Genomic DNA, 27,870 nt, shown 5'->3' with positions numbered 1-27,870 from the left:
CCAGACTGGAGAACAAAATGTGCCCTTAGGATAGCTGGTGAAGCTGTACATTTACAAGAAACTAAGTCAACTCAGTACAGTTTGATAATTCACTAACAGTATGCTATATCTTTAAGAAAATATTCTTAAGCTAAGAATATCTTCCTTATATTCAGAGAATAGAAATCAATAGTCAAGGTGATTTAGACCCTCTTAATCCCTGAGTTCCCTGCAAAGCAGATAACAAAACGGAATTAAATATGCAAATGGTTTATTAGAAACACCAGTGAAGGGACAGAGAAAGAAGCAGGATTGGACAAGGGGAGCTGTCTCAGACTATGGTCTAGATCTGACAAAGTCTGTGTAAGCCCCATGGGGAGCTCTGGAGGAAAGAATGCCCTTTAGGGGAATTCTATGTTGGATAGAAGTAACTGGGACTTTTAACCCTGCCTTGCTTAGTCATTAGCTGAGGGTCATCCAGGAACATGCTTCTGGCTTCCACCACCTTGCTTAAGTTCCATTACCTGGAAGCCAACTGAGGTAGTATGACTTTGGCTTCAAAACTGAAATGTACCCTGAAGTCAACAGGTGGAGGCTGGTAATCACCTTTCTGAGAGCTGGGCAGCTTCTCCTGAAGGGGTATCTGCAAGATCTATATTGCCTTTCCTATACAGACTGTATCTGGGATCAATAATAATTGATGGGAGGAAATTTCTTTTTATAGAAGAATTCAGGCTAGGAAAAATTGTGGAATTGGAATATTGTAATTTTGCAACTTCTAATAAATTTAGAGAGTTTACTGATGGCTGTTAACCTTACATGCACACAAAGAAAAGACTATGAGAAATTACATTTCCTGTTGGAGTATACAAACTGCAAGGAGAAAAATATGAAGAATAAATAGAACAAAAGACTTTAAAGCTATATCAATTACTCCAATTATGAACTTTATTTAGATCCTCCTTCTAATAAAATTAAAAAAAATCATGAGATCGGGAAGTATGATCACTGAGTATGTGGTGACATTAAGAAATTAAATGGTAACTTTGATGTAAAGGATTCCTAAAAGATACACACTGAAATATTTACTGATGAAATACAGCTAATTGGATTTGCTTCAAAATAATCTGCAGAGGGGGGATTGGGTGTGGTACGGATGAAACAATATTGGTCATGAGTTGATAATTGAAGAGAGATGATGAGTAACTGATGATGATGATGTTTGTCATACTGTTTGCACTTTTATATACATTTAAATTATCCATAATGAAAAATTGAAAAATGATGTATATTTGATATAGAGGAAATAAAAATGCCAGTTTGAAAGGTATTTTTGTTTGAGTATAAAACTTTTTCTTAAAGGGGCACCTGAGTGGTTCAGTTGGTTAAGCGTCTGACTTTTGATTACAGATCAGGTCATGATCTCACAGTCGTGTGATCTAGCCCTGCATCAGCTCTGTGCTGAGCGTGGAGACTGCTTAGGATTCTCTCTCTCCTTCTCTCTCTGCCCCTCCCCTCCTCACTTTCATCTTTCTTCCTCTATCTCTCTCAAAATAAATAAAACTTAAAGATGAAAAAACAAGAAAACTTTTTCTTAGATATTGGATGCAGGAATCACATAGATGGACCTGAACATATTAAGTAATAACTGGCAAAAAGCTGGATTAAAGGATGTTGGCTTTGATATACAACTGCTGTGGGATTTCTCATACTTCATCCTGAGGTGGGTAGACCTATCACTCAAATAACTGGTACACCTGGACATCTGTAGGCTTCCCACTCAGATGTAAGCTTCCCTCAAAAACAAGAGCAAACCAGAATGTTCCCTCCCTGTATAAACATATCCTCAGAGAAAGCCCTGAAGGATTTGAACTGAGCATGCTCAGTTCATTCTCACATGCTAATTTAACTGGTGGGGCACAGAGGCCAAGATGTTTCTTTAGTAGTTAGAAATTCTTTCACAGAAACTTGAGCTCAGGTGAATAGAGCTTCCCTTTATTAAAAAATTTTTTCTTAACATTTTTATTTATTTTTGAGACAGACACAGCATGAGGGAGGAGGGGCAGAGAGAGAGGGAGACAGAATCTAAAGCAGGCTCCAGGTTCTGAGCTATCAGCACAGAGCCCAACACAGGGCTCGGGCCCACCAATTGTGAAATCATGACCTGAGCCGAAGTCAGACGTTTAACCAACTGAGCCAACCAGGTATCCCTAGAGATTCCCTTTAATAGAAATCACAGGGAGTTTTGGTTTTCTAGTACTTGAAAACTTTGATGCGTAGTTTAGCTTCTTGTTTGTGATTTGGTGGAGGGGAGAATTTACAAAGGGTTTACCTTTCCTAATGACCATGAAAACTATGGAATCTTCCAATACCTTCAATGTATGTGAACTAAAGAGGGACGTCATACATTGACATATTAGAGTTATGTAGTTGTATGCATTTTTTTTAATGTTTATTTTGGAGAAAGAGAGGCAGAGTGCAAGCGAGGGAGAGGCAGAGAGAGCGGGAGACACAGAATCCTGAGCAGGCTCCAGGCTTTGAGCTGTCAGCACAGAGCCTGACACGGGACTCTAACCCACGAACTGTGAGACCATGAGCTGAGCCAAAGTTGGACACTTAACCGACTGAGCCACCCAGGTGCCCTGATGTATGCATTTTTCTTAAGGAAAAAAAAAATCATGTTCAAGTAAATGTAATGAAAGGATCAATGACATCAGTGTCTCTGGGTCATGAAAATGCTTTCAAGTTCCCTTTTATTTTTCTACAGGTCTCTACATACTTCTTTGATTTTCTTCAAGTAGTTCTAGCAAAAAGATAAATAAAAATCTATTTCGGTTTTTATTTTTTTAAGTTTATTTTTTTTGAGAGAGAGCACAACCAGAGGAGGGGCAGAGGGGGAGTAACAGAATCTGAAGCAGATTCACTGTCAGCGCAGAGCGCGAGGGACTCGAACTCTCACAAACAATGAGATCTTGAGCTGAGCCAAAACCCAGAGTCAGACGCTTAAATGACTGAGCCACCCAGGAGCCCCAGTAAAAATCTATTTTATTTATCTATGTATATGTATGTATGTATGTGTGTTTATTTCTGAGACAGAGACAGAGCATGAGGTGGGGAGGGGCAGAGAGAGAGGGAGACAGAGAATCCGAAGCAGGCTCCAGGCTCAGAGCTGTTAGCATAGAGCCCAGTGTGGCCTCGAACTTACAAACAGTGAGATCATGACCTGAGCCGAAGTTGGTCACTCAACCGACCGAGCCACCCAGGCACCCCCAGTAAAAATCTATTTTAAATGAAATTTTTGTATATTTTCAATTGTGTTTGGTTTTGGTATTGTAGTACCATTTTTCAACTCTATTTTATTATAAAAAATGTATACTACTTTAGTTGCATCATGTATTACATTTGTGGATTATGTGGGAAGTTAGTTAACTATAGGTATTTTCTGTATTGCCATAATAATGTTCTGTTTTTATTTTTCAAGTGCTTTATGATTATGTAGATATTGAATACAGGAAAGTTTATGTGCAGGTTTATGGACTGTACTTTTCATTATATCCTCTAAGGTTATATTGGTATCTGTAGCCACCTTTGACTTAATTGAAATATATTCAAATGAATAAGAACTATTAAATAAGCACTTGGGTAATAGACATAGGAATTCTTGTGAAAATATTTTATACAAATCTTTGTGAAGCTTTGCTGTACATTTCAGTTCACAGTTGGCAAGAATGAGAGCACTTTCTCTAAGATGTTCAAAGGGAAGGTTAAACACCTTCCTTTAAAAGGAATGATTTCTATAAATTAAATTGAGTATAAATGAGAATTCTCAATGGATTCATGATGTGGACCCTGTAGCATTACTTAGTAATGTAGACTGAGTTCTTCAAGGGTAAGAACTATCCTTTTAATCTTTATTTTCAGTATCAAATATGTATTATCAAATATAATTATATTTAATGCTTAATATATAGTGTTTAATAAATATTTCTTGAATGAATGAGTGAATCATCAACTCTTATGGTAAATTTAGTTCTCTTGATTAGGGGAGGAAAAGATGGGACATTCTAAAAGTTTTTTTATAGGTCTTTAAATCATGCTTCACCTTGTTAAACTTCTTTTCATGCATATAGTTTTTTGCTTAGTCATTTAATTGTATAGTCTGAGTTTTTTTAAAGATGTGGTTTCATGTTGAAGATTATACATAAATATGGGACAGGAACTTGAAAAAAATAAAAGGAATTCCATGTGTGGAGTGGGATGCTGGATTTTAAATTTTTTAATTTTACTTTTTGTTGTGACAGTAGATATATTAACAATGATAAAAAAATGAGGTTACGTTAATAAACTGAATGATTATCTATTTTACAGAGCCCTTGCAACACTTAAATGTTTGCTCATTCATTGAAAAAACATTTCTTTAGTGCTTGAAACCTGCTAGAGATAATCAGAGTTTTGTTGGACTAGAAAGTGCCACATTATAAACATTAATAAATATGGCAATTATTATATTGATTCTAAGAAGACTCTTTTTTCCTATTTTAACCTCTCTGAAATTTGGAAACAGTATATATCTGATGGTGACTTTCAGTTATAATTGGCAGTATTTTTATCTTAATAATCCATAAAATAATAGAATGTCTTATAATTGATATCTTAGATTTGATGAAATACAGCACATTTCTAAACAATCGCTGAATTTTAAGATCTTGAAACAAGAACCACATGTAATTGATCTTGATATTTTCGTCACCTAGCCTGAATCTCACTAAATACATTTTGTGCCATCAGTAAAGAAGCATTTCTCTTAAAACCTTATCTTCAGATGTGAATCTTTGGATTCTACTAATTTAGAATGTTTTAAAAATTATTATTATAATTTTAATGCAATATAGCTATAATTCTTCCTTCTATTGAATCATTTAAACCTTATTGGCATTTTAATTAGTCCTTTTTTATAGTTGATTATTTCTGTTTACCAATTATATAATGTATCTTACTATTAGGAATTCTTGGGTTGAATTTTCATTTTTGATTTGCAGATGGCTGAAGTATGTACTTGACTGATTAGGATAAACTGATTTACTTTAAGATAAACTGATGAAGTGTAGCTAGTTTTCAATTATCCATCCTAATAGCATGGCTAATTATAATTTGTGAATGATCTCCCAACCCTTTGTTATTTTATGGGAGATACTAATATGTAGCAAAGTGATATTGATGTGTATTTTTAAGCTTCATGTTTTCTCTTTAGAGTAGGTAATAATAAATACTGAAATGGCACCAAAAAAAAGAAAAAAGAAAAAGGCAGCAATAGAATATATAAGAAAATTGAAAGGCCTGAATAATCCACCAACTAGGTAATTGACCTCTGAGCAATAAAAAATTGGCTGTGATTTCATGCATTACTATTGAGCATTGTTTAGATTTAACTTTTGTTCACTACTGATTGAATTAAAGTTTGAGGTGAAATGCTCTATCATTTCTAAACTCTCAACCGTTCAATCATCTCTCATTGTGAACTCATGAGATTCAGACACGATAAAACAATAATGAGAAGTTAAAAATCAGGGTTAGAAAAAGTATGTATTTTAAACCTGCAGTCTTCTAGAAAGGAGAAAAGCAATTATAAGAGTTTCAAGAATCAATAGAAATTGATGTTTTATACCAAAGAAAACTTAAGACCTTGAGTCCTGCCTCCCCACCATCACTATACAAATAAAAAGAAATCAATAGGCCTAGAAACATAAGCTATTAAAGATTGACGTCCAGCAACTGTTTTTGGTACTCAGGCATTGTTTACTATTCTGATTCAGAAAAATGTATGTTATTAGATAAGAAATTGTATTTTTAATTTAAAAATGATTGTTTTGTTTTCTTTTAAATCTCCAGATCTTTTATATATTTCGTTTTGAAATAAGAATAAATGTTAGGCATGGATTTAAAAATAACTCTGCAGGTGATTTCTCACTAGTTACCTAGGAAGTTTTGAAGGTCCTTTCTGTTAAAAAGATAACGTAGTTCTATATTAAAACAATTATTAATAGACTTTGGTAAGAATGTATTTGACCAATTTCCCATCTCCTGAATAATCTCTTAGCTCCTGTAGTAGGAGATGTAATTGAAGGATTTTGAAATGAGTGCTGAGTGTGGGAATTGTCAGAGCCAGTGAAGATAGCAGTTACTTACGGGATTTTGAAAATGAGTATGAGAAATTCGAACTTGAAGCTCAGTTTGGAATGTTAAGGAAATTGTTATATGACTGAAGTAGTGAAATTTTATGGATCTCATATAGTGGTAAAATTCATTGGAACAGATAATTTCAGGAACAAAATAATTTTTGTGTCGTAATGTGTCAGTTCACCAACAATAGACATCTGTGCCTAACAATGTTTACTTCAATGAAGACGTTCAAGGCATACCCAGATTTTATGAAACACACTAACAGTTTTGCAAGGAAGAACATGTTTTCTAAATGCCATAGCTGCTAATGGATTATCATTTATTAATGGTTGTTAACTATAAGGGGCCAGTTATACACAGTTCTTAGCTGGCTTTCTATAATACCACTTCTCTCTCTCGTATTCAGAAAGCAAACCTTGAATTCAAGTGAATGAAAATGATATTATGGGAACAACTTTGGATCAATTTTGATTTATTAAAGAATCATTTACAAACTTACATTATTAATAACAAATTACTTGACACGCTTACAGTGTGATTGCTGTAAACCATTGTGTTGGGACATTGCTTGACAACAGTGCTTTCTTGATTTTATTATAATGCAGTCACTATGATGAGTAATCCTGTATAACAAATTACTTTTCTTGACAGTGTTTTTATCATGGATAACTTCTACTCTACAAAGTATAGATAATTGTTCCTTTATATATAGTGAATGGGAAGTAAAGAGGAGAAAGAAGCTATAACCGGGTTCATCATAGCTCTTTTTTTCATGCCAGCAAGCAAACTTTCTTTACTTCTTTGCATTTCAAGCATTTTCACTAAAAAACAAAATAAAAACCTTCAAAAAACCTCAAAGCTTCCAAACTAAAAAAAAATGGTATTTACATGGAAAGACCAAGAGCCAAGAGAAGAAAAGGAGAGATCTTTTCTTTAAATAGGAAACTAATTAAAACATCTTTGCAGAGAAAATAATAGAAATAATGAACTTACCTGAGAAAGTGATTCCTTCGTTCCATTCTTGGAATATCACTTCCCATCAAGTGAAGCTCTTCCTCAGCTTAGTTTCCTATCACTTAAGTCAGGGTTTAATCATAATTCAAGCCAGGAAGGACTTGAAAGATTAGTTATAGGCCTCCCTTATTCTTACAGTTCTAGCTGCTGATTCATTGTAACTCTGAATGGTTTTATTTATCTTTGGATCTTCAGTTTTATTTATCTTTGTACCTGGCCTAAAACCCAGAAGATATTCCTTAAGTATTTGTTGAATTAGTTTAACCTAACCTGAATTAATATTAGTAAGTTAAAATACCATTAATAAATTCTGGTATTTGTAAGTTATTTTAGCAAATAAATGTCACCAGAGATTTTTTTTCACTTTTTTTCTCTACCCAGGTTTGCATCTGCTGGTGATGATGGAATTGTAGTTGTGTGGAATGCCCAGGTGTGTATTAAAAATTCTATGTGGATTGTGTAATAAAGACATGACTGTAGGGGTGCCTGGGTGGCTCAGTCAGTTAAGTGTCTGACTCTTGATTTCGGCTCAGGTCATGATCTCATGGTTGGTGAGATGGAGCCCCGTGTTGGGCTCTGTGCTGACAGTGTGGAGCCTCTTTGAGATTCTCTCTCTCCGTCTCTCTCTGCCCCTCCCTCCCTCCCTCCCTCCCTCCCTCCTTCTCTCTCTCTTTAATGTAAAAAAACAAAACAAAAAAACAAAACTTAAAGATTTGACTATATAGTTGAGGATGCATTCATAAACACTATCTAGGTATGTACCTGCATAGCAGTATAATGCGACTAATTGATAGTTTAAAAAGGCTACTTAGGATGAATCCATTTAAAATGGGGATCAAGGGGCGCCTGGGTGGCGCAGTCGGTTAAGCATCCGACTTCAGCCAGGTCACGATCTCGCGGTCCGGGAGTTCGAGCCCCACGTCAGGCTCTGGGCTGATGGCTCAGAGCCTGGAGCCTGTTTCCCATTCTGTGTCTCCCTCTCTCTCTGCCTCTCCCCCGTTCATGCTCTGTCTCTCTCTGTCGCAAAAATAAATAAACGTTGAAAAAAAAAATTTAAAATGGGGATCAATATTTCATAATAGAGAAAGGTTTCGAATTAAGATTTTTTTCCTGAGAAACAAATGCCAAATTACAAAAACAAAAGTTTTAATCTTATTCAACAAAACTTATCAACAACTATGCACTGATTCTGAAAATGAATCAAGTGTTGATTTTTGTGAGAGATACAATTTTTATTTCAAAATTGTATGATAATATAATATTCTCATGTTTGACTTTAATAGTAATATAATAAAAGACTAATTTTTGTTGTGAAAAATATTTAAGCTTCATCACATTTTTCCAGGACCTCTCTTCCTGATCCTTTGATGCTCAAATTATTCCCTTTTGAAGCATTTATCTTCTCACTGTTAATTTGGATTGGTATCTGGTCTGACTCTGTCAGATCCTTATTTTTCAGTGGTTTTGCCCATGATTAAAGCAATTATTTACCATTATGTTCACCACATTCATGAAATACTGCAACCTTGGAACGATTGGCAGTTTGTTATATTTACTTAGGATTTTTATGTGTTTACTACTTGGGAAAAATCAGTGAGATACTGATAGATGAAGACATTGGATGGGTAAGAATAGCTGTTGGTGTTAGAGATGGAGTGGAGACTGACTATGAACAGTTGACATATTATTGGATGTATATAGTGTATATATTGTGTTGTCATGCTTTTATTTCCTTCAACATTTTAACTGTGGAGACTTAGATAACAAATACTTAAGGATAATGCAGACTCCCTATTTTTTCCTACTGATCATTTACTGATATTTTTATACTTGATTTACACAGGTCTAAAAAACCATATAGGAAAATATTCTTTTAAATTTTCATATAAAATATGCTAGAATTTAATATTTTCTATTAGCAAATAATTAAGATTATTTATGGCTACTCTTCCAGTACCTGTTTAGATTCTATTTGATTGCTTAAGGTTAAAGTATAACATCTAAGTAATTAAAAATGGAATTATGTATTTTGTATGTGGCGATTTTTCTTAACATTGTTATTTAAGATTATTTAAGTTATGAATATAATATGAGCCTATTAAAATTTTTATTGGTATTTCAGACAGGAGAAAAACTTCTGGAACTTAATGGGCACACTCAGAAGATAACAGCCATTATTACATTTCCTTCCTTGGAAGTTTGTGAAGAAAAGAATCAACTGATCTTGACAGCCTCTGCTGATAGAACAGTTATTGTATCCTTAAATCTGGAAGAGAGTAAAATACCCATAGTGACCCAACAGACCAGTACATACATTATTAGTTTTAGCCTTTTGGGGCTTGTCTGTACATTAATTTGAGCAAAAAGTGATTTTGCTTTAGCCTTCATAATACACTTCTTAAAAGTATTAGGCAACTGAAAGTATTAGACTGGATGTAGGTTAAAGGCTTATTATTGATGGAAACCTCATGACTAAAGTTTTTTCCAGAGTTACTATTATATCAAGTTATATAAAATGGAGAAATTGGGAGAATTTAGGCTTAAAAGTACTTATCTCCATTTGCTTTTCAATTTAGAGAAACAAAGATGAGTTGGACTGGGGAATAATTCACATTTTCCTCTATACCACATTGTACAGCAAAAGAAATGTAATGGCCCCAACCCATAAGAACTCTTTGAGCATCTGAGTCTGGCAGAAAAGTGAATTGCCATCTCCTCAGTGGTTAATATTAATATTTAGTGTTTAAAAACAGTTTTAAAAGAGTAAATTATCTTCCCTCCATACTTTTAGGTAAAAATTTAAGGTATAACAGCAGTAATGTTTTATAGAGTGCTTATGTGTGCTAGGCATTGTTCTGTTTAACATATATTACACATATTTTTACATATATTACCTATTACATACATTAGCCCATTTAATTCTTACAGTAAGTATTTTCTCATTTACAGATAAGAAAAGAGGCACAGAGAGGGTAATTAAGTAACTTGCCCCTAGGTCACACAGCCATTATAGGGCAGCAAGCAAGCAGTCTGACTTCAGAGTCAGAACTCTCAACCATTGTATAATACTGCCTTTATAAAAGATTTTCCTTAAACATTCCTTAAAATTCAGCCTTTAATATTTGTATGAGGAATTAGATTTAAGAAAGCCTTAATGGCCAGTTACTTATGGAAACTAATCTTTACTTATTTTTTTAAAAAGGTATCAAAGATTTGCTTTAAATCATCTGTGCTTATCTGAGAGTTCTGTTTTAAATAGTTTCAAGCATTAGTGAAGTAAGTTTTGGAGTAAGTCCAAAGGTGTAGATGTTTCCTGGGCTTCTATACAACCAGGACAAACTTTTTGACACACTGTAAATGAGCTCATTCACTCAAGTGATTTCTAGACACATTGTCAGTAGGTGAAAAAACTTGCAGGTACGATTTACATGTGGTAAACTATATTCTGTGGTGATGACAATATTGCATAAACAGTATTACTATGTATGTTTAGGTCAGTGTAACTTTATTAATACTGTTCAATTGAGGCAAATATTAGTTTAGGCACTAAAGCTTTTGCTTTTAGTATCAGTATAATCTCCAAAAATAGAATTTAAAATACTTTGTTTAAAAATTTTTTTTCATGTTTGTTTATTTTTGAGAGAGAGAGAGACAGAGCATGAGTGGGGGAGGGGGCAGAGAGAGAGGGAGACACAGAATCCAAAGCAGGCTCCAGGCTCTGAGCTGTCAGCACAGAGCCCAGTGCGGGCCTTGAACTCACAGACCGTAAATCATGACCTAAGCTGAAGTCGGAGGCTTAACCAACTGAGCTGCCCAGGCACCCCTAAAATACTTTGTTTTTATTAGACCATTCCTAAGGTACTATAATAATATTTAGAGGCACTTACTGAATTAGTATAGTACAGGAATGAGTAGCTGAGACAGTATCAGCATGAACTTTACTTGTAAATAATGGTATAGAGTCATTTGCTTCACATAATGAATTTTCTTGTTAAAAATCCAGTTCCAGGCTGCTTGAGTCTCCACTGTTAACAAACTTCATTAATTAAATGCTGAAGGTAAATTTTTAATTTTTGTCAGGTAATAGTCTTAACAGTCTGTCCGTACACATATGTGTGTATGTATATGTGTGTGTGTGTGTGTGTCTGTGTGTGTGTATACATGAATGTCTATATGTAAACGTGTGCTCAGACATGGTGTAGAATGTATATGTTACCATAGGAAGTAGGATAAAAAATTCGAAAATGGTTATACTTCTTAAGTCAAACTAACCTTGGACACTCATAGAAGGTCCTCTATTTTAAGAATGTGTACAAGTAATACACTGTTACTGGCTTTTGTCAATCAGTATAATAGTAGTAAACGTGCCATGCATGTTGAAGGAGCTTTCAGTAAGAATTAATGGAACTGGTTGTTTTTAGTGTAAATACTTTATGTTGAGTGTTTATTAAATCATGGTGGACTATTTTAGAGAAAACACTTGGAATATTTAATGCCTATAAATATTGAGTATTCAGATCATTCATTCCTTGACATTTTCTGATAGTTTGGTAGTAAAATTTACCTCAAACATATTTTAGATTATAAGCTTGATATGCTGAGTTGATAATTCATTATATGAATTAATTTTAGTAACAGTATAGATGGTAAATATACTTTATTTAAAGATTTTTTTAACTAAGAGTGTAACATCTGTGATTTAATTATTAGAAAACTTATCTCTTAATTTAGATTTTAATGTTTTACTTAGAAATTATTTCTTAACATAAGTTTAGGTATGGGATTGTGATACTGGCAGACAAGTTCAGAAAGTATCATGCTTCCAGTCTACTGTAAAGGTAAAATCTTATGCTGATATTTTATGGTAATTGTCTTTTTTTCTCAGCAAAAATCTTCAATAAGTAGATGAAGTTACTTTTGTAGGTTTTAAGAATTATTTCTTCTATACATACTTATAGTCATTTGATTCTTGGAAGACTAGATTTTGAGGGAGCATATAAAATGTTGGAATGTTTGAATTTGGAACTAGATCAAGGGGTGAATATATAGCAAGATAAGGAAAAGGTTAGTACCTAGTATGTTTTTGTAGGTAATTCTAGGAAGACATACTAGTTGTAGAATGACTATAGAAGTAGGTAGTCTGTTTTCTTTACACTTTGAACTAAAAACATGGATTTATTTGTCCTTCATTCTCTGCCTTTTATAAGGTCCTGAAGATAAGACATTATCAATTACTTAATTCCAAAGAACTGTCATATGGCTAATTGGCTGTTACTATTAGGTTCACTGATTTTACAAACAAATAATAGTTGGAGCTTATTACATGATAGGAACTCTGCCACATGTTGGAGAAACAAATTTGGAGAAGACTTGGTTACTTGGATTCCTACAGAAGAAATTCTTAGGTCTTCTTAGAAAGTGTGTCTGTTTTTCAATAATGTCAGCAAATGTGGTGGAAAGGGTCTTCTAAAATGAGATGTTTCCTTGTTTTATTTTTTAAAAGTTTTTATTTATTTATTTTGAAAGAGAGAGCAGGGAGGGGCAGAGAGAGTTGGGGAGAGAGAATCCCAAGCAGGTTCCACACTGTCAGTGCAGAGCCTGATATGGGGCTTGAACTCATTAACCCATGAGACGAGGACCGGAGCTGAAATCAAAAGTTGGATGCTTAACCAAGTGAGCCACCCAGGTGTCCCACCTTATTTGTTTTAAAGATACCTTGTCTCTTTATTTGAGCTTACACTTTTTTTTTTTAATGTAAAAAGAATTGTTTTGTCTCAGTGTTCAAAGTATTTGATTTTTTTCCTAAAAGGCAGCATGTCTGGTAGCCATCTCATGCTACTATGCTATTCTTCATTATCAATTTAGTAGAGTTTCTGGGGGAAGAAAGTGCCCAGAAATGCTTGTATCCAATTTAACAATGGATTGTCTTTGAGGGAGTTATTAAAATATTGATTTGATGAAAATTTCTGTTTTATGTGATCTGAAAAGATGCTTCTTTAAAATACGTTACAAATATTTTTGCTAGTTGAGGCTATTAGGTTTCAAGTGAAAATACATGAATTGAAAGAATAGGGAACAGGAAAACTGGAGAAAATTTTGGTATATTTTGGACAAATTCTTTGGGTGAACTGTTTCATTAACTGTTTATAGGAACTGATCATGAAAAAGTATCTTATTTATTTTTTAAAGAGGTTTTACTATAATGTTAGTCAGCTAGATAGTTGTATATACTCCTGCTGTGATCATGTTTCTCATAAGAGATTGTTTAAAAGTATCATTTCACTCACTTCATTTCAGTGGTTCAATTCTTTAACAGATAATTTATCAAAGAAATTCAGATCCCTAATAAATATAAGAAATGCTATTATTTATTTTTTGAGCTAGTAGTTTTTATAAGGGTTTGTATTAGTGAGGAAGTGGTGAAATTAGCATTTTTATTAAATTGATGATATTCCTAGCACACAGTTTGGCATTATTAATGAAAATTTTAAATGATTACATGAATTGACCCAGAGACTCTACTTACAGAAAACTCTTTAAAGGAAAAAAAAAAAAAAAACTTGGGCAGAGATTTAGGAACAGAAATGTATATTGCAAATATATTTCATAAATGTGTGATTGGCAGTATCCTAAATATCTTATAGGAAAATAGTTAAATTATGGTCGATACATATGCTAAAAGTGGTATTTAGAGTTCATAAGAAGTTTGGAAAATTCTGATAAGATATTAAGTAGCAGAAGTATATTATCCTTAACAAAATACTAGCAATCCAAATCAGCAACATATAAAAACATTCTGCACTATGACCAGATAAGACTTATCCCAGTTTAACATCGGAAAAATCAGTAACTATAACATACTACAGTAAGAGTAAAGGACAAAAAACATACGATCATCTAAATCGATGCACAGAAAGCATTTGATAGACAGCACCCTCTCATGGTAAAAGTAGTCAACAAAATAAGAATAGAGAACTTCCTCAGTCTAATAAAGGGAATTTATGAAAACCCTGGAGCTAACATCATATTAATGGTGAAAGACTGACTGAATACTTTTCCTCCTGAGATCAGGAATAAAACAAGGATGGTATTCAGTGTTATAGGCAATAAAAAATAATGGGTATCCATATTGGAAAGGAAGAAATAAAACTATATCCACAAGTGACATGATCTATATACTAAATCTTAAATTCATAACCAAACTATTGGAGCTAATAAATGGATTTAGTAAGGTTTCAGTATACGATATCAATATACAAAAATTAACTGTATTCTTCTACACCAAAAATGAACATCCAAAAATGAAAAAAAAAACCGGTTAAGAAAATGAAATGAATTTACAGTAGCATCCAAAAGAATACAATACTTAGAAACAAAGAAGAAACATGAGAGTTATACATTAAAAACTACAAAACAGTTTTTGAAAGAAACTAAAAATCTAGACATGAAAGTCATTCCATATTCATGGATAAAGTTGAATATTGTTAAGATTGCAGCACTACCCAAAATTATCTGCAGATTGGACACAGTCTCCACCAAAATCCCAGCAAGCTTCCCCTCCCCACCCTCACCCCTGCACCCAGGAATTGACAAACCAGTCCTCAAATTCAAAGCATTTCTTTTTATTTTTAATGTTTATTTATTTATCTTGAGAGAGGGAGAGAGGAAATTTAGAGTGTGAGCAGGGGAGGGGCAGAGAGAATCCCAAGCAGACTGTGTGCTGTCAGCACAGATCTGATGCAGGACTTGAACCCACAAACAAACTGTGAGATTGTGACATGAGCCAAAATCAAGAGTTGGACGCTTAACCAGCCATGCCAGTGCCCCAGGATCCTCAAATTTGTATAGAAGTGCAAAGGACCCCAGAAATAGCTAAAACAATTTTGAGAATAAAGAGCCAATGTACAAGAGTTAAACTTCCCAATTTCACAATTTACTACAAAGTTCAATAATCAAGATGGTGTGGTTCTGCATAAGGATAGACATACAGATGAATGGAATACATTTCTGAGTCCAGATATAAAACCTCACTTATGTGGTTAATTAATTTTGAACCAGGATGCCAGGACTTTTCAAAAAGAGCAAGAATAGTCTCTTCAACAAATAATTCTGGGTCAACTGGATATCCTTGTACAAAATAATGAATTTGGATCCCTACTTCATGCCATATATAAAAATTCAAAATGGATCAAAGGTCAAAATTTAAGAGCTAAAACTATAAAACTCTTGGAACAAATATGGGAGTAAGTGTTTGTGATCTTGGGATAGGGATCTTGAATATGACACCAGAAATACAGTAACAAAAGAAAAAAAGTGATAAATTGGATTTCATCAAAATGAAAAGCCTTTATACTTTTAAGGACACTATCAAGAAGGTGAGAAGACAACCCAACACATAGGGTGTGAGAAAATACTTGTAAATTATATATCTGATAAGGAACTTGTATCCTGAATATATAAAGAACTCTTAAAACAGCAGTAAAGGGGCACTGGAGTGGCTCAGTCGTTTAAAGAGTCCGACTCTGTCTCGGCTCAGGTCATGATCTCACAGGTCATGATCTCACAGTTCATGAGATCAAGCCCTGCATCAGGCTCTGTGTTGACAGCATAGAGCCTACTTGGGATTGTCTCTCTCCCTCTCCACCACCCCCCCCCCCCACTCATGCACATGTGTGGTCAATCAAAATAAATAAACTTAAACCCCTCAACAATAAAAAGACAAGTAACCCAGTTAAAAGTAGACAATTTGAAAGACATTTACCCAAAGAAATATACAGATGGCCAATAAGCATGCAAAAAGCTCAACATCATTAGTTATTAGAGAAATGCAAGCCAAAACCATAATATAATACTATTTCACTTACACTAGAGGGCAGTAACGTGTTGATAAGGATGTGGAGACAATGGAACCGTCACACATTGCTGGTGGAATTGTAAAATGGTAGAGCTGCCTTAAAGAGTTATCATTTGGCCCAATAGTCTCACTCCTAGGTATTCCTATTTCATTGTCAAGAGAAATGAAAATGTATGTCCACACAGAAATTTGTACGTGATGAATGTTCATGGCACCACTGTACATAATAATCCAAAAGTGGAAATATCCTAAATGTCTACCAGCTGAGAATGGACACATGTGGTATATCCACATAATGGAATATTATTCAGCAATCAAAGGGAGCAAAATAATGATACATTAAATATTCAGAAATTAGGGTAGGGATTCTTAAAATAGAAACTGCCTTATTTTCAACCCTTTTTGTTCCAGTAGTTTTAAAAGCTAAGACAACACTTAGGTTGGACAAGACTATCAGAATCTTTTCCTTTTCTTGTTTATTCTTCTCCCTCACTCTTGTCCTTTTATTCAATCAGAGTCTTGAGTGGGAGGAGTATGATTAAAGGTGTGGACTTTAAAGTACTGTTAAAGGTAAAGGACTTCTATAGACTTGAAATACTCATTTTCCTAAATGAATTAGGAGGTATTAATTTGAGAGTTACATAAAAACTAAGGTCATATATTCAGTTTTATTTTAAAGGAAGTTTAAGCCTTGTGTGTTATCTATTACCGAGTAACAAATTACCTCAAAACTTAGTTGCTTAAAGCAATAAATATTATCTTACAGTGTTTGTAGTCAGGAATAAAGAGCAGCTTAGCAGTTCTGGCTCAGTGTGTATTATGAGGTTGCTGTCATCTGAAGGCTTGACTGGGGTTGGAGGTTCCTAGGGGACTCATATGATTGGTAAGTTAGTGCTGGCTGTTGTCCAGGGGTCTCACTTTTTTGCATGTGCATCTTTCTCCATGTGGCTGCTTGTGTGTTTGCCTTAGAGTGATTCGAGAGAGCAAGGAGGAAGCCACCTTGTCATTTATGATTTAGTCTTGTAAGTCACACACCGTCTCTTCTGCTATATTCTCTTCATTAGAGGCCAGTCACTTAGTAGAGTCCACATTCAAGGGTGGGAAACTTAAACTCCACCTTTTAAAGAGAATGGTTTCACAGAACTTGTGGACATATTTAAAAACCACCAATGAATGCTTGAAATTCTAAACTGATATTTCAAATGAATTTTTCAGTGCTTAATTGTTCTTCAGAGACTAGATATTTGGCTCTCTGGTGGGAATGACCTATGTGTGTGGAACCGAAAATTAGATCTCTTGTGTAAGACCAGCCACCTTTCTGATACAGGTAAGAAATCAAATCAACATAATTATGAACCATGATTGATATTCTTTAAAAGACATAATGAATCTTCGAAGAGACTTCCTATGAATACCTCTGTATCCATTAATTAATATAGGGGTTTTTCTTTTCAGTTCTGAATATATCATGTAACTTTATTTCTCCAGTTTGATGGTTGTATAAAAAATATTTCTATCCCAAATTGGAGGGAGAAGCCTCCCCCACCCACCTTTTGTCTTCACCTCCCCTTATAACAGAATTTCTCAAAAGTGGTCAAGAAAAACTTTGATTTATACTCTTGGTCTGCGTTCCTAAACTGAGTTAGATGAGCACATTGATACATGGAATTACACCTTTCCAACTTTATAATAGAGTTTATTTGTGGGGCCATTGGATTTTGAATAGATTCCAAAGGATGACCTCATTTTATAATTGGTTTTACTAGAAAGTCCATGCATTGTGCAAACTTACTAATAAAGTACAGAATTTGGTTAATATTTTTGGTTTTAAGAAAAATTCAGTTTGACTTCTGATACCAAGGATCTTAAACAAAATAAAAAAATTATTCAGAGTAAAACTATTTAAGTATAAATGAGAAAATTTAAAGAATAACCTTGAAGTTATGTGATATACTGTTAACTATGTTTGTTTCTAAAAGTAATCAATAAACCCATTGACATCCTAGAAAGAATATTATTAAGCATATTGATACTGTAAAGGTAGCAGGAGCCCTGTGAATTGAATTTACAGTTCACAATTAGAACTAACTGATCTCCACAAAGATACTAAATCAGAAAAGTAATGTGATGTCTTAACAAAACTAAATCACTACGTTTCTAGGATTTTCAGTTTTACCTTTCAATTCAATGTTTGATCACTAGTAATGTTGGTAGTATCTAGATTGTATTTTCATGTTTCCCGTTATCGTGAGTTATATCTATTTACACGTATATTTTCCTTTCTGTTTCTAACACTAGCCTGTGGTTACCTGTGAATTTTATTCCATGAATTATTAGTAACTATGTTATGAAATAAATCAGGACTAACAAGAATATTTTGTCTGATAATGGAAATTACCTGTTATTGTAGTCTCCCTTTTGCAAGTTATCTTTGAGAACTAGTAAGTAATCGTAGTATTGTCCTATTTATCAGTGTCTCAAGAGATAGTGGAAATCTTTGAGAAAATCTGTTAGAAACCTTTCAGAAGGCTATCATTTATTATTGGTGAGCCTTTTGTGATTTGGGTTTTCCACATTACCAGATGCCATTGAGTTAGCCGTGCTGTTAGACCTTTATGTCATGAAGCTCCTTTCATGAGGCTTGCTTGATTTTTGGCTAGCAAGGCTTAAAAATTATGGTCTCTCTACAACCATTTCATGATTCAGCTATAAAAAGATACTCAGAATTCTATCTTTATATCTTTTCGATCTAACAGAAGGAGAATCAGATCTCGTTTCCGGATTCAACGTTGAATATGCAGCAGACCCCTTCGCCCTATTTTTCCTAGCGGAATATGCTAACATTATCATATTAAATATTCTCACAACAATCCTATTCTTTGGAGGATTTCACAACCCATATATACCAGAACTATGTACCGTTAACTTTACCGTCAAAACCCTATTCCTAACATTCACCTTCCTATGAATTTGAGCATCCTACCCATGATTCTGATATGACCAAGTCATATGTCTTCCAAGAAAAAATTTCCTACCCCTCACTCTAGCCATATGCATATGATGTGTATCCTTTCCCATCATCACAGCAAGCATTCCACCCCAAACATAAGAAATATGTGTGAAAAAAGAGTTACTTTGATAGAGTAAATAATAGAGGTTTAAATCCTCTTATTTCTAGAATTCTAGGACTCGAACTTAATCCTAAGAATTTAGAAGTCTTCGTGCTACCATATTATGTCATATTCTCCAGTAAGGTCAGCTAAATATGCTATTGGACCCATACCCAGAAAATGTTGATTTATATCCTTCCTGTAGTAATTAAACCCCCATTCTCATTATTATTATATCAACACATTTCAGGAGCCATAATTGTGATAACAAGCTCCCACTGACTAATAATCTGAATTGGCTTCAGAATAAACATACTAGCTATTATCCCCATTCTTATAAAAAAAATGTAACCCACAAGCCATAGAAGCATCCACAAAATATTTTCTTTATATCTTCTTTGAGCTAGTCATCTTGTAAATGGTGATTATCTTTAGGGATTCCTGGTTAAAAAAAGTTGATCATAATAGTGAAAGTGTCAACAGAGCATATCCTACCTTTAGTAAATCTGCATCTTCTTTAGGTCTCTAATACTTATCACAGACTCCTTTTCCGTGTGCAGGTGAGCAGGGAACCATGATGTAGTATATTGTGTGTGCTTTATTGTTACAACCCTTTTATGGGAAATAACTGGCATAAATCTGAAAATGTTTTTATTTTTCATATAATCTTTGAAGAAAATAATTTGACCTTTGTCATATATATTTTTGAAGGGATCAGTGCTTTGATTGAAATACCTAAGAACTGTGTTGTGGCAGCAGTTGGCAAAGAACTGAGTGAGTATGACTCTTTTTCTTTTATTTTCTTTTTAAGAAAATTTAAAACTAGACTTGTATACACATTTTAGAAAGACAAGTTTTTTATTTAAGGGACATCTGCCCCTGCCCACGTCTTGACCTGCGAGTGTTGGAAGCGATGTGTAGACTGAGACATTTTCAAGACGTTAGGTCAGTTTTTGTACTGTGCTTGGTCTAACATAGCCAAGTGGGGCATGGTAACCCCATATGTCTGAGGCCAGAGAAAGCCGTTTACATTCCACAGTTCTGTCTGCTCCTGATCTATAGTCCTACACTTAGCAAAAATTCTGACCACAGAAAGCAACTATCAGCATTCTGGAAACTAAAAACTTGATTTGGATGGGTTGGAGGATGATTACTGTGGGAAGCCACTAAGGCAGGAACTGTGGTGGTTTTGGCTCGGGAAGCCATAGTGGGGCCCATTTTCTTGGGAAGAGTTTCTGCCATTTCCTTCAGAGTGGTGGGATAGCAGAGAGAGGGGGTAGCAAGAGGAATTTTGTAAATTTATTAATTGATTATAAACTTGCTGTTTGAAGGCTATTTGGCTGGTGATGGTTAGCTAACCCATTTACTGCCATGGAGCCCATAGTAAAAAATAAAGTCTCTTGTTCCTACTGCCTTTTGAATAGAATTGGGGTGCTGAGAAGTGATAGAGTAAGCATGCTTCTTCAAGGCTCCTTATTTCTTGAGTAATTTTTCTAATGTATCCCAGAGAGCATATGATGTTGCTTGTGCTTTCTTTTTTTTTTTTCAATATATGAAGTTTATTGTCAAATTGGTTTCCATACAACACCCAGTGCTCATCCCAAAAGGTGCCCTCCTCAATACCCATCACCCACCCTCCCCTCCCTCCCACCCCCCATCAACCCTCAGTTTGTTCCCAGTTTTTAACAGTCTCTTATGCTTTGGCTCTCTCCCACTCTAACCTCTTTTCTTTTTTTTTTCCCCTTCCCCTCCCCCATGAGTTTCTGTTAAGTTTCTCAGGATCCACATAAGAGTGAAAACATATGGTATCTTTCTCTCTCTGTAGGGCTTATTTCACTTAGCATCACACTCTCCAGTTCCATCCATGTTGCTACAAAGGGCCATGTTTCATTCTTTCTCATTGCCGCGTAGTACTCCATTGTGTATATAAACCACAATTTCTTTATCCATTCATCAGTTGATGGACATTTAGGCTCTTTCCATAATTTGGCTGTTGTTGAGAGTGCTGCTATAAACATTGGGGTACAAGTGCCCCTATGCATCAGTACTCCTGTATCCCTTGGGTAAATTCCTAGCAGTGCTATTGCTGGGTCATAGGGTAGGTCTATTTTTAATTTTTTGAGGAACCTCCACACTGTTTTCCAGAACGGCTGCACCAATTTGCATTCCCACCAACAGTGCAAAAGGGTTCCCGTTTCTCCACATCCTCTCCAGCATCTATAGTCTCCTGATTTGTTCATTTTGGCCACTCTGACTAGTGTGAGGTGATATCTGAGTGTGGTTTTGATTTGTATTTCCCTGATGAGGAACGAGGTTGAGCGTCTTTTCATGTGCCTGTTGGCCATCCGGATGTCTTCTTTAGAGAAGTGTCTATTCATGTTTTCTGCCCATTTCTTCACTGGATTATTTGTTTTTCGGGTGTGGAGTTTGGTGAGCTCTTTATAGATTTTGGATACTAGCCCTTTGTCTGATATGTCACTTGCAAATATCTTTTCCCATTCCGTTGGTTGCCTTTTAGTTTTGTTGGTTGTTTGCTTTGCAGAAGCTTTTTATCTTCATAAGGTCCCAGTAGTTCATTTTTGCTTTTATTTCCCTTGCCTTTGGGGATGTGTCGAGTAAGAGATTGCTACGGCTGAGGTCAGAGAGGTCTTTTCCTGCTTTCTCCTCTAGGGTTTTGATGGTTTCCTGTCTCACATTCAGGTCCTTAATCCATTTTGAGTTTATTTTTGTGAATGGTGTGAGAAAGTGGTCTAGTTTCAATCTTCTGCATGTTGCTGTCCAGTTCTCCCAGCACCATCTGTTAAAGAGACTGTCTTTTTTCCATTGGATATTCTTTCCTGCTTTGTCAAAGATTAGTTGGCCATACGTTTGTGGGTCTAGTTCTGGGGTTTCTATTCTATTCCATTGGTCTATGTGTCTGTTTTTGTGCCATGTGCTACTTTCTCCATAGGCCAGATATGAGATTTGCTGTGACCATCAGTTGGCATATTTGCAAATGCCAGTAAGACATGGGCTAATTGTTTACCATTTATTAACTGCTGTTTGCAGACTCCATGGCTTTGCAGCCAAGTTTCTCTTTCTTCAACTGACCTTGCCATATGTAATCATGTCAGAGAAGTAATTTTCTCAACACTGTGCTTATTACCCTTTCTTTCCATAGAGTAGTTTCAAAAGGTATTAGAATTTTGTGTTTATTTTCTCTTCCTTGCAGAAATTTAGTTTTCTCATGTTTTTGATCAAGCTGGAAAGAAGCCTAGCTTTTCCCTGGCTTTCTCCTCTTGTAGTGAGCCAGTCACTTTGAGTTTTGCTGATTTTACTGCTAACTCAGTGGTTCTCAGATTTTAGTGTGCATTAAAATGACTTGAATGGGGGCGCCTGGGTGGCGCAGTCGGTTAAGCGTCCGACTTCAGCCAGGTCACGATCTCGCGGTCCGTGAGTTCGAGCCCCGCGTCAGGCTCTGGGCTGATAGCTCAGAGCCTGGAGCCTGTTTCCCATTCTGTGTCTCCCTCTCTCTCTGCCCCTCCCCCGTTCATGCTCTGTCTCTCTCTGTCCCAAAAATAAATAAACGTTGAAAAAAAAAATTAAAAAAAAAAAATGACTTGAATGGTTTGTTAAAAAACACACATTACTCGGTCTTACCCCTAGAGTTTCTGATTCAGTGGGTCTGGAGTATGGTCCGAGTTTCTGCATTTCTAACAGGTGTTTTGGTGGTGCTAGGGTTGCTGGCGTGTAGGCTGTACTTTGAGGACTCCTGCCTTAAGTACTTTGATTCTCTTCTTTCCGTCTCACTACTTTTGCTCAGTTCAGGCTCTCATCTCCCCTCTTGCCTCTTCTGTTGTGCTAACCTCCAAACTTTATCTTCCTTCCTCTACTGTAGTGCTTCTCCAGTGCCTTCTCCTCCTCTAGGTTAGGGCTTCTCCGATACATTTCCCAGGAGGTGCTAGGGGTGATCTCTCTATAAGGCAGGCTACTCCCCTGCTTCCTTTGTCTATAGCAGTCATTTCTAGATTCTCAAATTTCTGACTCGTATGATAGTTCATCTTTTTGTTTTTTTTTTTTGTTTTTTTTTTGTTTTTTTTTTTTTCAACATTTATTTATTTTTGGGACAGAGAGAGACAGAGCATGAACGGGGGAGGGGCAGAGAGAGAGGGAGACACAGAATCGGAAACAGGCTCCAGGCTCTGAGCCATCAGCCCAGAGCCCGATGCGGGGCTCGAACTCACGGACCGCGAGATCGTGACCTGGCTGAAGTCGGACGCTTAACCGACTGCGCCACCCAGGCGCCCCTAATAGTTCATCTTTTTGGAGATCAACTGAGAGTTGCCAAATTAGTATTTTACTTAGTAAAATCATTAAATACAAAAAAAAAGCTATCATTTACCATCATTTTGTAAAAATTACTTTTTAATAAAAAAGTATGAAAAATGTGATCTCAGCAAAGAATAGGACTTTAAACTGAATATATTTTTGTACAAAATGTATGTGGCCCTTATTTTTTCCCATTTTTGCCTTACATGAATGAAATCTTTGCTCCGGGGGACCAATATAAGACCACCAGTAAGATAAAGTCTAGACTTTTCAGCAGATCACATCCAGTTCTTTATTCTCTTCCTCCTCTCTCCTCTGAGTCCTGTATCACGTGTTTGTCAAAACTGAATTGCCCTGGGTTCTCCCACCTGAGGTGTTTCTCACCTCTTTGCCTTCATTTCTCCAGTCACTCTGTATCAGGTCTTTGCCCCCTACTCATTGTCCTCTTTGATGTTGCTAATTCCTACTTACTTTTTAGGAGCTCCAGAATGAGATTTTTTGAGGCTGAAGGCTTGCTTACCTATCCTCTCTGCTCCTAGAAGTTTTTCTTCTGTGTTCTCATAATCTCTTATGTGTCATTTCACTTACTACTTAAAAAAAAAAAAACTTCTCTTTGCTTTTTGTTCTTTCCTTGCCCTTCCCTTGCAGAATGTGAGCTCCTTGACAACTAAAGCTTTTTATTCACCTTTCTGTTAAAAGATGGGAGATTTTTATTGAATGAATGACTAATTGAGTCAATTCATTTATGTGGTAATAAAAGTATTACTAATGCCTCAACAGAAGTTAGAATATCATGTAAAAAAAGGAAGAAATGAGAATTGGTTATATTCAGAAAATAATTTGTAAAAAATACGTATTCTTAAAAACAAGGTTTTGCATTTTATTAGTTTCATTATAAAATATAGTGCCATTTTTTCTTACATAAAAATACATTTCATTCTCGTAAATAGAGTGTCTTTTCTATTTCCAAGACCAAGCTTGTGCCCATTTCCTTGGTTTTAAATGTTCCATACTACTTTCTCTTTTTCTATGTGAGGCCGGGCTATTTTCACCAGGAAATACAGCTTGTGAGTACTCATGTAACTGTGAGGCTAATCAGCAAGGCTGTCAGCTCTGACACCTCATCTTGGTTCAGAAAACCAGGCTTTTGTTCTTAACCCTTTTTTAGAATTCACTATTCCTTTTCTTTTGTCTTAGGATCTAATTTATATTTGTTTTATTTCCTTGAAGTTACTACATAGGTGACCCTATGAATACTTGTCTGTAGGGGCCATATTTATGGATTCACTGAACAGTTTCACATTATCTCCAGTACTTGGTAGTTCTTTGTGGAAGCCTCCTTTGTAAGGTTTTTTTTGTCCGTATCTGAGTTTACTTTTTGTTAGTTTGATTAAATAATACATTGCCCATTATTCCACATTCCCAATCTCAAGATCATTTAGTAGTATTCCAACTATAAGTAGAATTTTTACACAAGTTGGACAGGTATCAGGAAGAGTTCTTTTATTTAATGAAAGACCTTCTTTTGCCAGCCACAGTTTGAATGTGAACGGCTGTCAGGATGAAATAACTTTTTCTAGAGATTCATCAGTTGGTAAAATATTATCCAGAGAGATACAAAGGAATGTGGTATGACCCATTTTCCAGAGAGGAATGTAAAAAAATAAAAAGAGAGACTTTAGTAATTAGCCACCACCTGGAAAGGATCTGACTTCTGAGACCTTCCCACTTCTCAGATATTAGTGATCCTAATCTGTGACCATCCATAGTACTTGGTACATTGGCTTATTTCTGGCCCTTAATACATTGATTATAAGCTTGTTTATAAGTCTCACTCCCACTCTAGAATGCATTTCAGGGCAGTGACTGGGCCTTATTCACATTTAATATCTAAGTTGCTGGAACATAAAAGATATTTAGTAAATGTTGATAGAATCACTCCTGTTGATTTGATTTTTGGTTTTCTGTATTGATTAAAGTTAGGATTTATACAAGTTTAAAATTTTTTTTTTCAACGTTTTTTATTTATTTTTGGGACAGAGAGAGACAGAGCATGAATGGGGGAGGGGCAGAGAGAGAGGGAGACACAGAATCGGAAACAGGCTCCAGGCTCCGAGCCATCAGCCCAGAGCCTGATGCGGGGCTCGAACTCACGGACCGTGAGATCGTGACCTGGCTGAAGTCGGACGCTTAACCGACTGCGCCACCCAGGCGCCCCAGGATTTATACAAGTTTAAATAAAACTATTTGTTAGTGTCAGACAATGAGTAAAGCAACACATTGAACAACTCTTACAGTCAAAAGTATATTAAAGCAACACATTGAATATTGACATAGAAAAATTATAAGGCATGTTCTCAGAGAACATATAATTTAATAGTTTACACCTAATATAAGGAAAAGTTAAAAAAAATAGCTTCTCACGTCTTTACTGAGTTGAAGTTAAACATGAATTTGTAGCTTATTTTGTAGCAGTGCATACTGACCCGAGAACATAAGTAGAGAATGATGATGATGGAGATGACTCTGGAATGTGGACCAGTCACTGACCAGGGAGAGAGGGAGGCGGGTTAGCCAGATACACCCTGAAGCCCCAGAGAAGATGGGGATTTCTGGTTTGTAATGGGTTTAGAAGAGTTTTAATAAAAGAACACTTGTAAAGACACACTTATTTGGGATTTTAGTAGATCATCTCAAACATCTCAAGCATTTGAAAGAAATACTGTGGTATGAATAAGGCTTTCTTTGGAGTTGGGTTTTTCAATATTTTAGATCTTTCTCACTTAATGAAATACTAGCTTTTTTTCCCCACCAGAAATAGAATTCCATCTTCTTTGACCATTTTGATAAAATCATATCTGTATTTTCATTTAGTAATTTTCAGGTTGGTAACACCAACAGGAGAATCACTGGAATGGGATATTCTTGAAATTAAGCGCCTCCTTGATCACCAGGATAATATTCTCTCCTTGGTTAATGTCAATGGTAAGCTTACTGTGTATTTGTTTATATTATGTAAAATTTTGCACTTGTTGACAGAACTTTGGTCTTATTTTGTTCTAGAGTTCTGTAATTACCATCATTAAAATAATTCTTTAGACTAGTACAGGTCAGCAGTCTAATATACTGTGGGGTTTATTCCAGTAGAATTGATCAAGTTTTATAGATAGGTCTAAGATATAGGTCCAAGAAGAATAGAGTGGGGCAGAGAAAAAAGATGATGGGGGGAGCATAATTATCTCAGGTGCTGTGTGATAGCTGTGAGATGACTGTCATAGGCTATAAATACTAATGCCTAGTAGCATTTCAGCATTTTTGGCAGATGGTTCTGGCCAGTTCCTCTTTTGTAGACCACACAGTATAATACTATGTAGCAAGTTATACATTTAGATCAGAAGGAGCAGAATTCAAGTGGATTGCAATCATGATTGAAGACTTCCAGAGAATAACACCAAGATAAAGTAAAGGTCTGCAAAAATTGGGTCATATCTGCCCATCCTCATGGTTGTATGTTTTGACTTGCCAGACATCTTATTTGGCTTCACAGTGATTTTAATCATGTCTCCTGGAATCTGTCATCAGATGGCAGAATAGGATCAGACACTACCAGTCCTGGGATTTGGTTGGCTCACTTTGAAGTAAAATGATGCCTTGTATCATCAGAACTCTGCTGGTTAATTGGTATTCCGGGGTCACACAAGAAGAGTCCTTGGTGGCTTCAGTTTGATAATCTGAAGGAACCCGTAAGAGTTTTGTGAGGATGCCATGAATGTAATGTAGTGGGAGGACTGGACTGCACTCCCAGACCTGAGACCTGGGTTGGCTCTTTTTGCAGAATACTTTGTATAACCTTGAGGCAAAAGGAAAGAGGGGCACAGATAGCACCAAATGTATTCTCCATTTTTATGCCATTTAATCACATGCTCAGATACATGTGTGAATGTCCTTCCCAGCTCCAAAAGGCTCTTGCCTAATAGCCATCTTCTTACACAAGTCTTACTTACTGCAAGTCTTTCTAAGGACCAGATTGCCTGTGGTGATAGAAGTTAACATGTTGGGAACACCCTTTGATTTTTCTCTGGGGGTTCTCTTTTCTTCTAGCCATGGATGGCAGCACAGAAGACAAGTTCTTGTTTGGGAGACCCTCTGACACAGAGTCTTAAACTCCAGGGCCCTGGAGCTGCTAAGAAAAGCAAGCATTGTCCTTGCCCATTACACTGGTCATGCCTACTTGTTCTGTTTTAGTGGTAAAACATTGGTGTCATTGATCCAGCACGGTTCCTTATTGAAGGTGATAGGATGTTACTGAAGAGGTCTTAGCTTCATGGCCCTTCTGCTGTGCAATATGCAGAGAAGCTTAGCTTGTAACAGTTGAACCAGAAAATATTTCTTTGCCAACTTCTTAAGGGAAAGAAAATGGAAATC

The 27,870-nt window shown here is 35.7% G+C and overlaps 1 protein-coding gene across 3 annotated transcripts in view; it reads left to right on the top strand.

Moving 5' to 3' along the window:
• Window positions 1-27,870, top strand: part of WDR41 (WD repeat domain 41) — a 57,035-nt gene that overhangs the window by 7,319 nt on the left and 21,846 nt on the right. For all 3 annotated transcript variants that reach the window (XM_047088335.1, XM_047088334.1, XM_047088331.1), the window contains exons 3-8: window positions 7,555-7,603; window positions 9,296-9,427; window positions 11,949-12,011; window positions 17,243-17,354; window positions 19,849-19,911; window positions 26,320-26,430. In XM_047088335.1, the coding sequence (XP_046944291.1) occupies window positions 7,555-7,603; window positions 9,296-9,427; window positions 11,949-12,011; window positions 17,243-17,354; window positions 19,849-19,911; window positions 26,320-26,430 (530 nt within the window). The remainder of the gene's footprint in view (window positions 1-7,554; window positions 7,604-9,295; window positions 9,428-11,948; window positions 12,012-17,242; window positions 17,355-19,848; window positions 19,912-26,319; window positions 26,431-27,870) is intronic.

This window comes from Lynx rufus, unplaced genomic scaffold (assembly GCF_022079265.1).
Source record: "Lynx rufus isolate CCGP_SWC_20201006 ecotype Redwood Valley unplaced genomic scaffold, mLynRuf1.p SCAF_1, whole genome shotgun sequence".
NCBI lineage: Eukaryota > Metazoa > Chordata > Mammalia > Carnivora > Felidae > Lynx > Lynx rufus.
The sequence above is the reverse complement of the archived record's forward strand: the minus strand, read 5'-3'. Positions and strand labels throughout refer to the sequence as shown.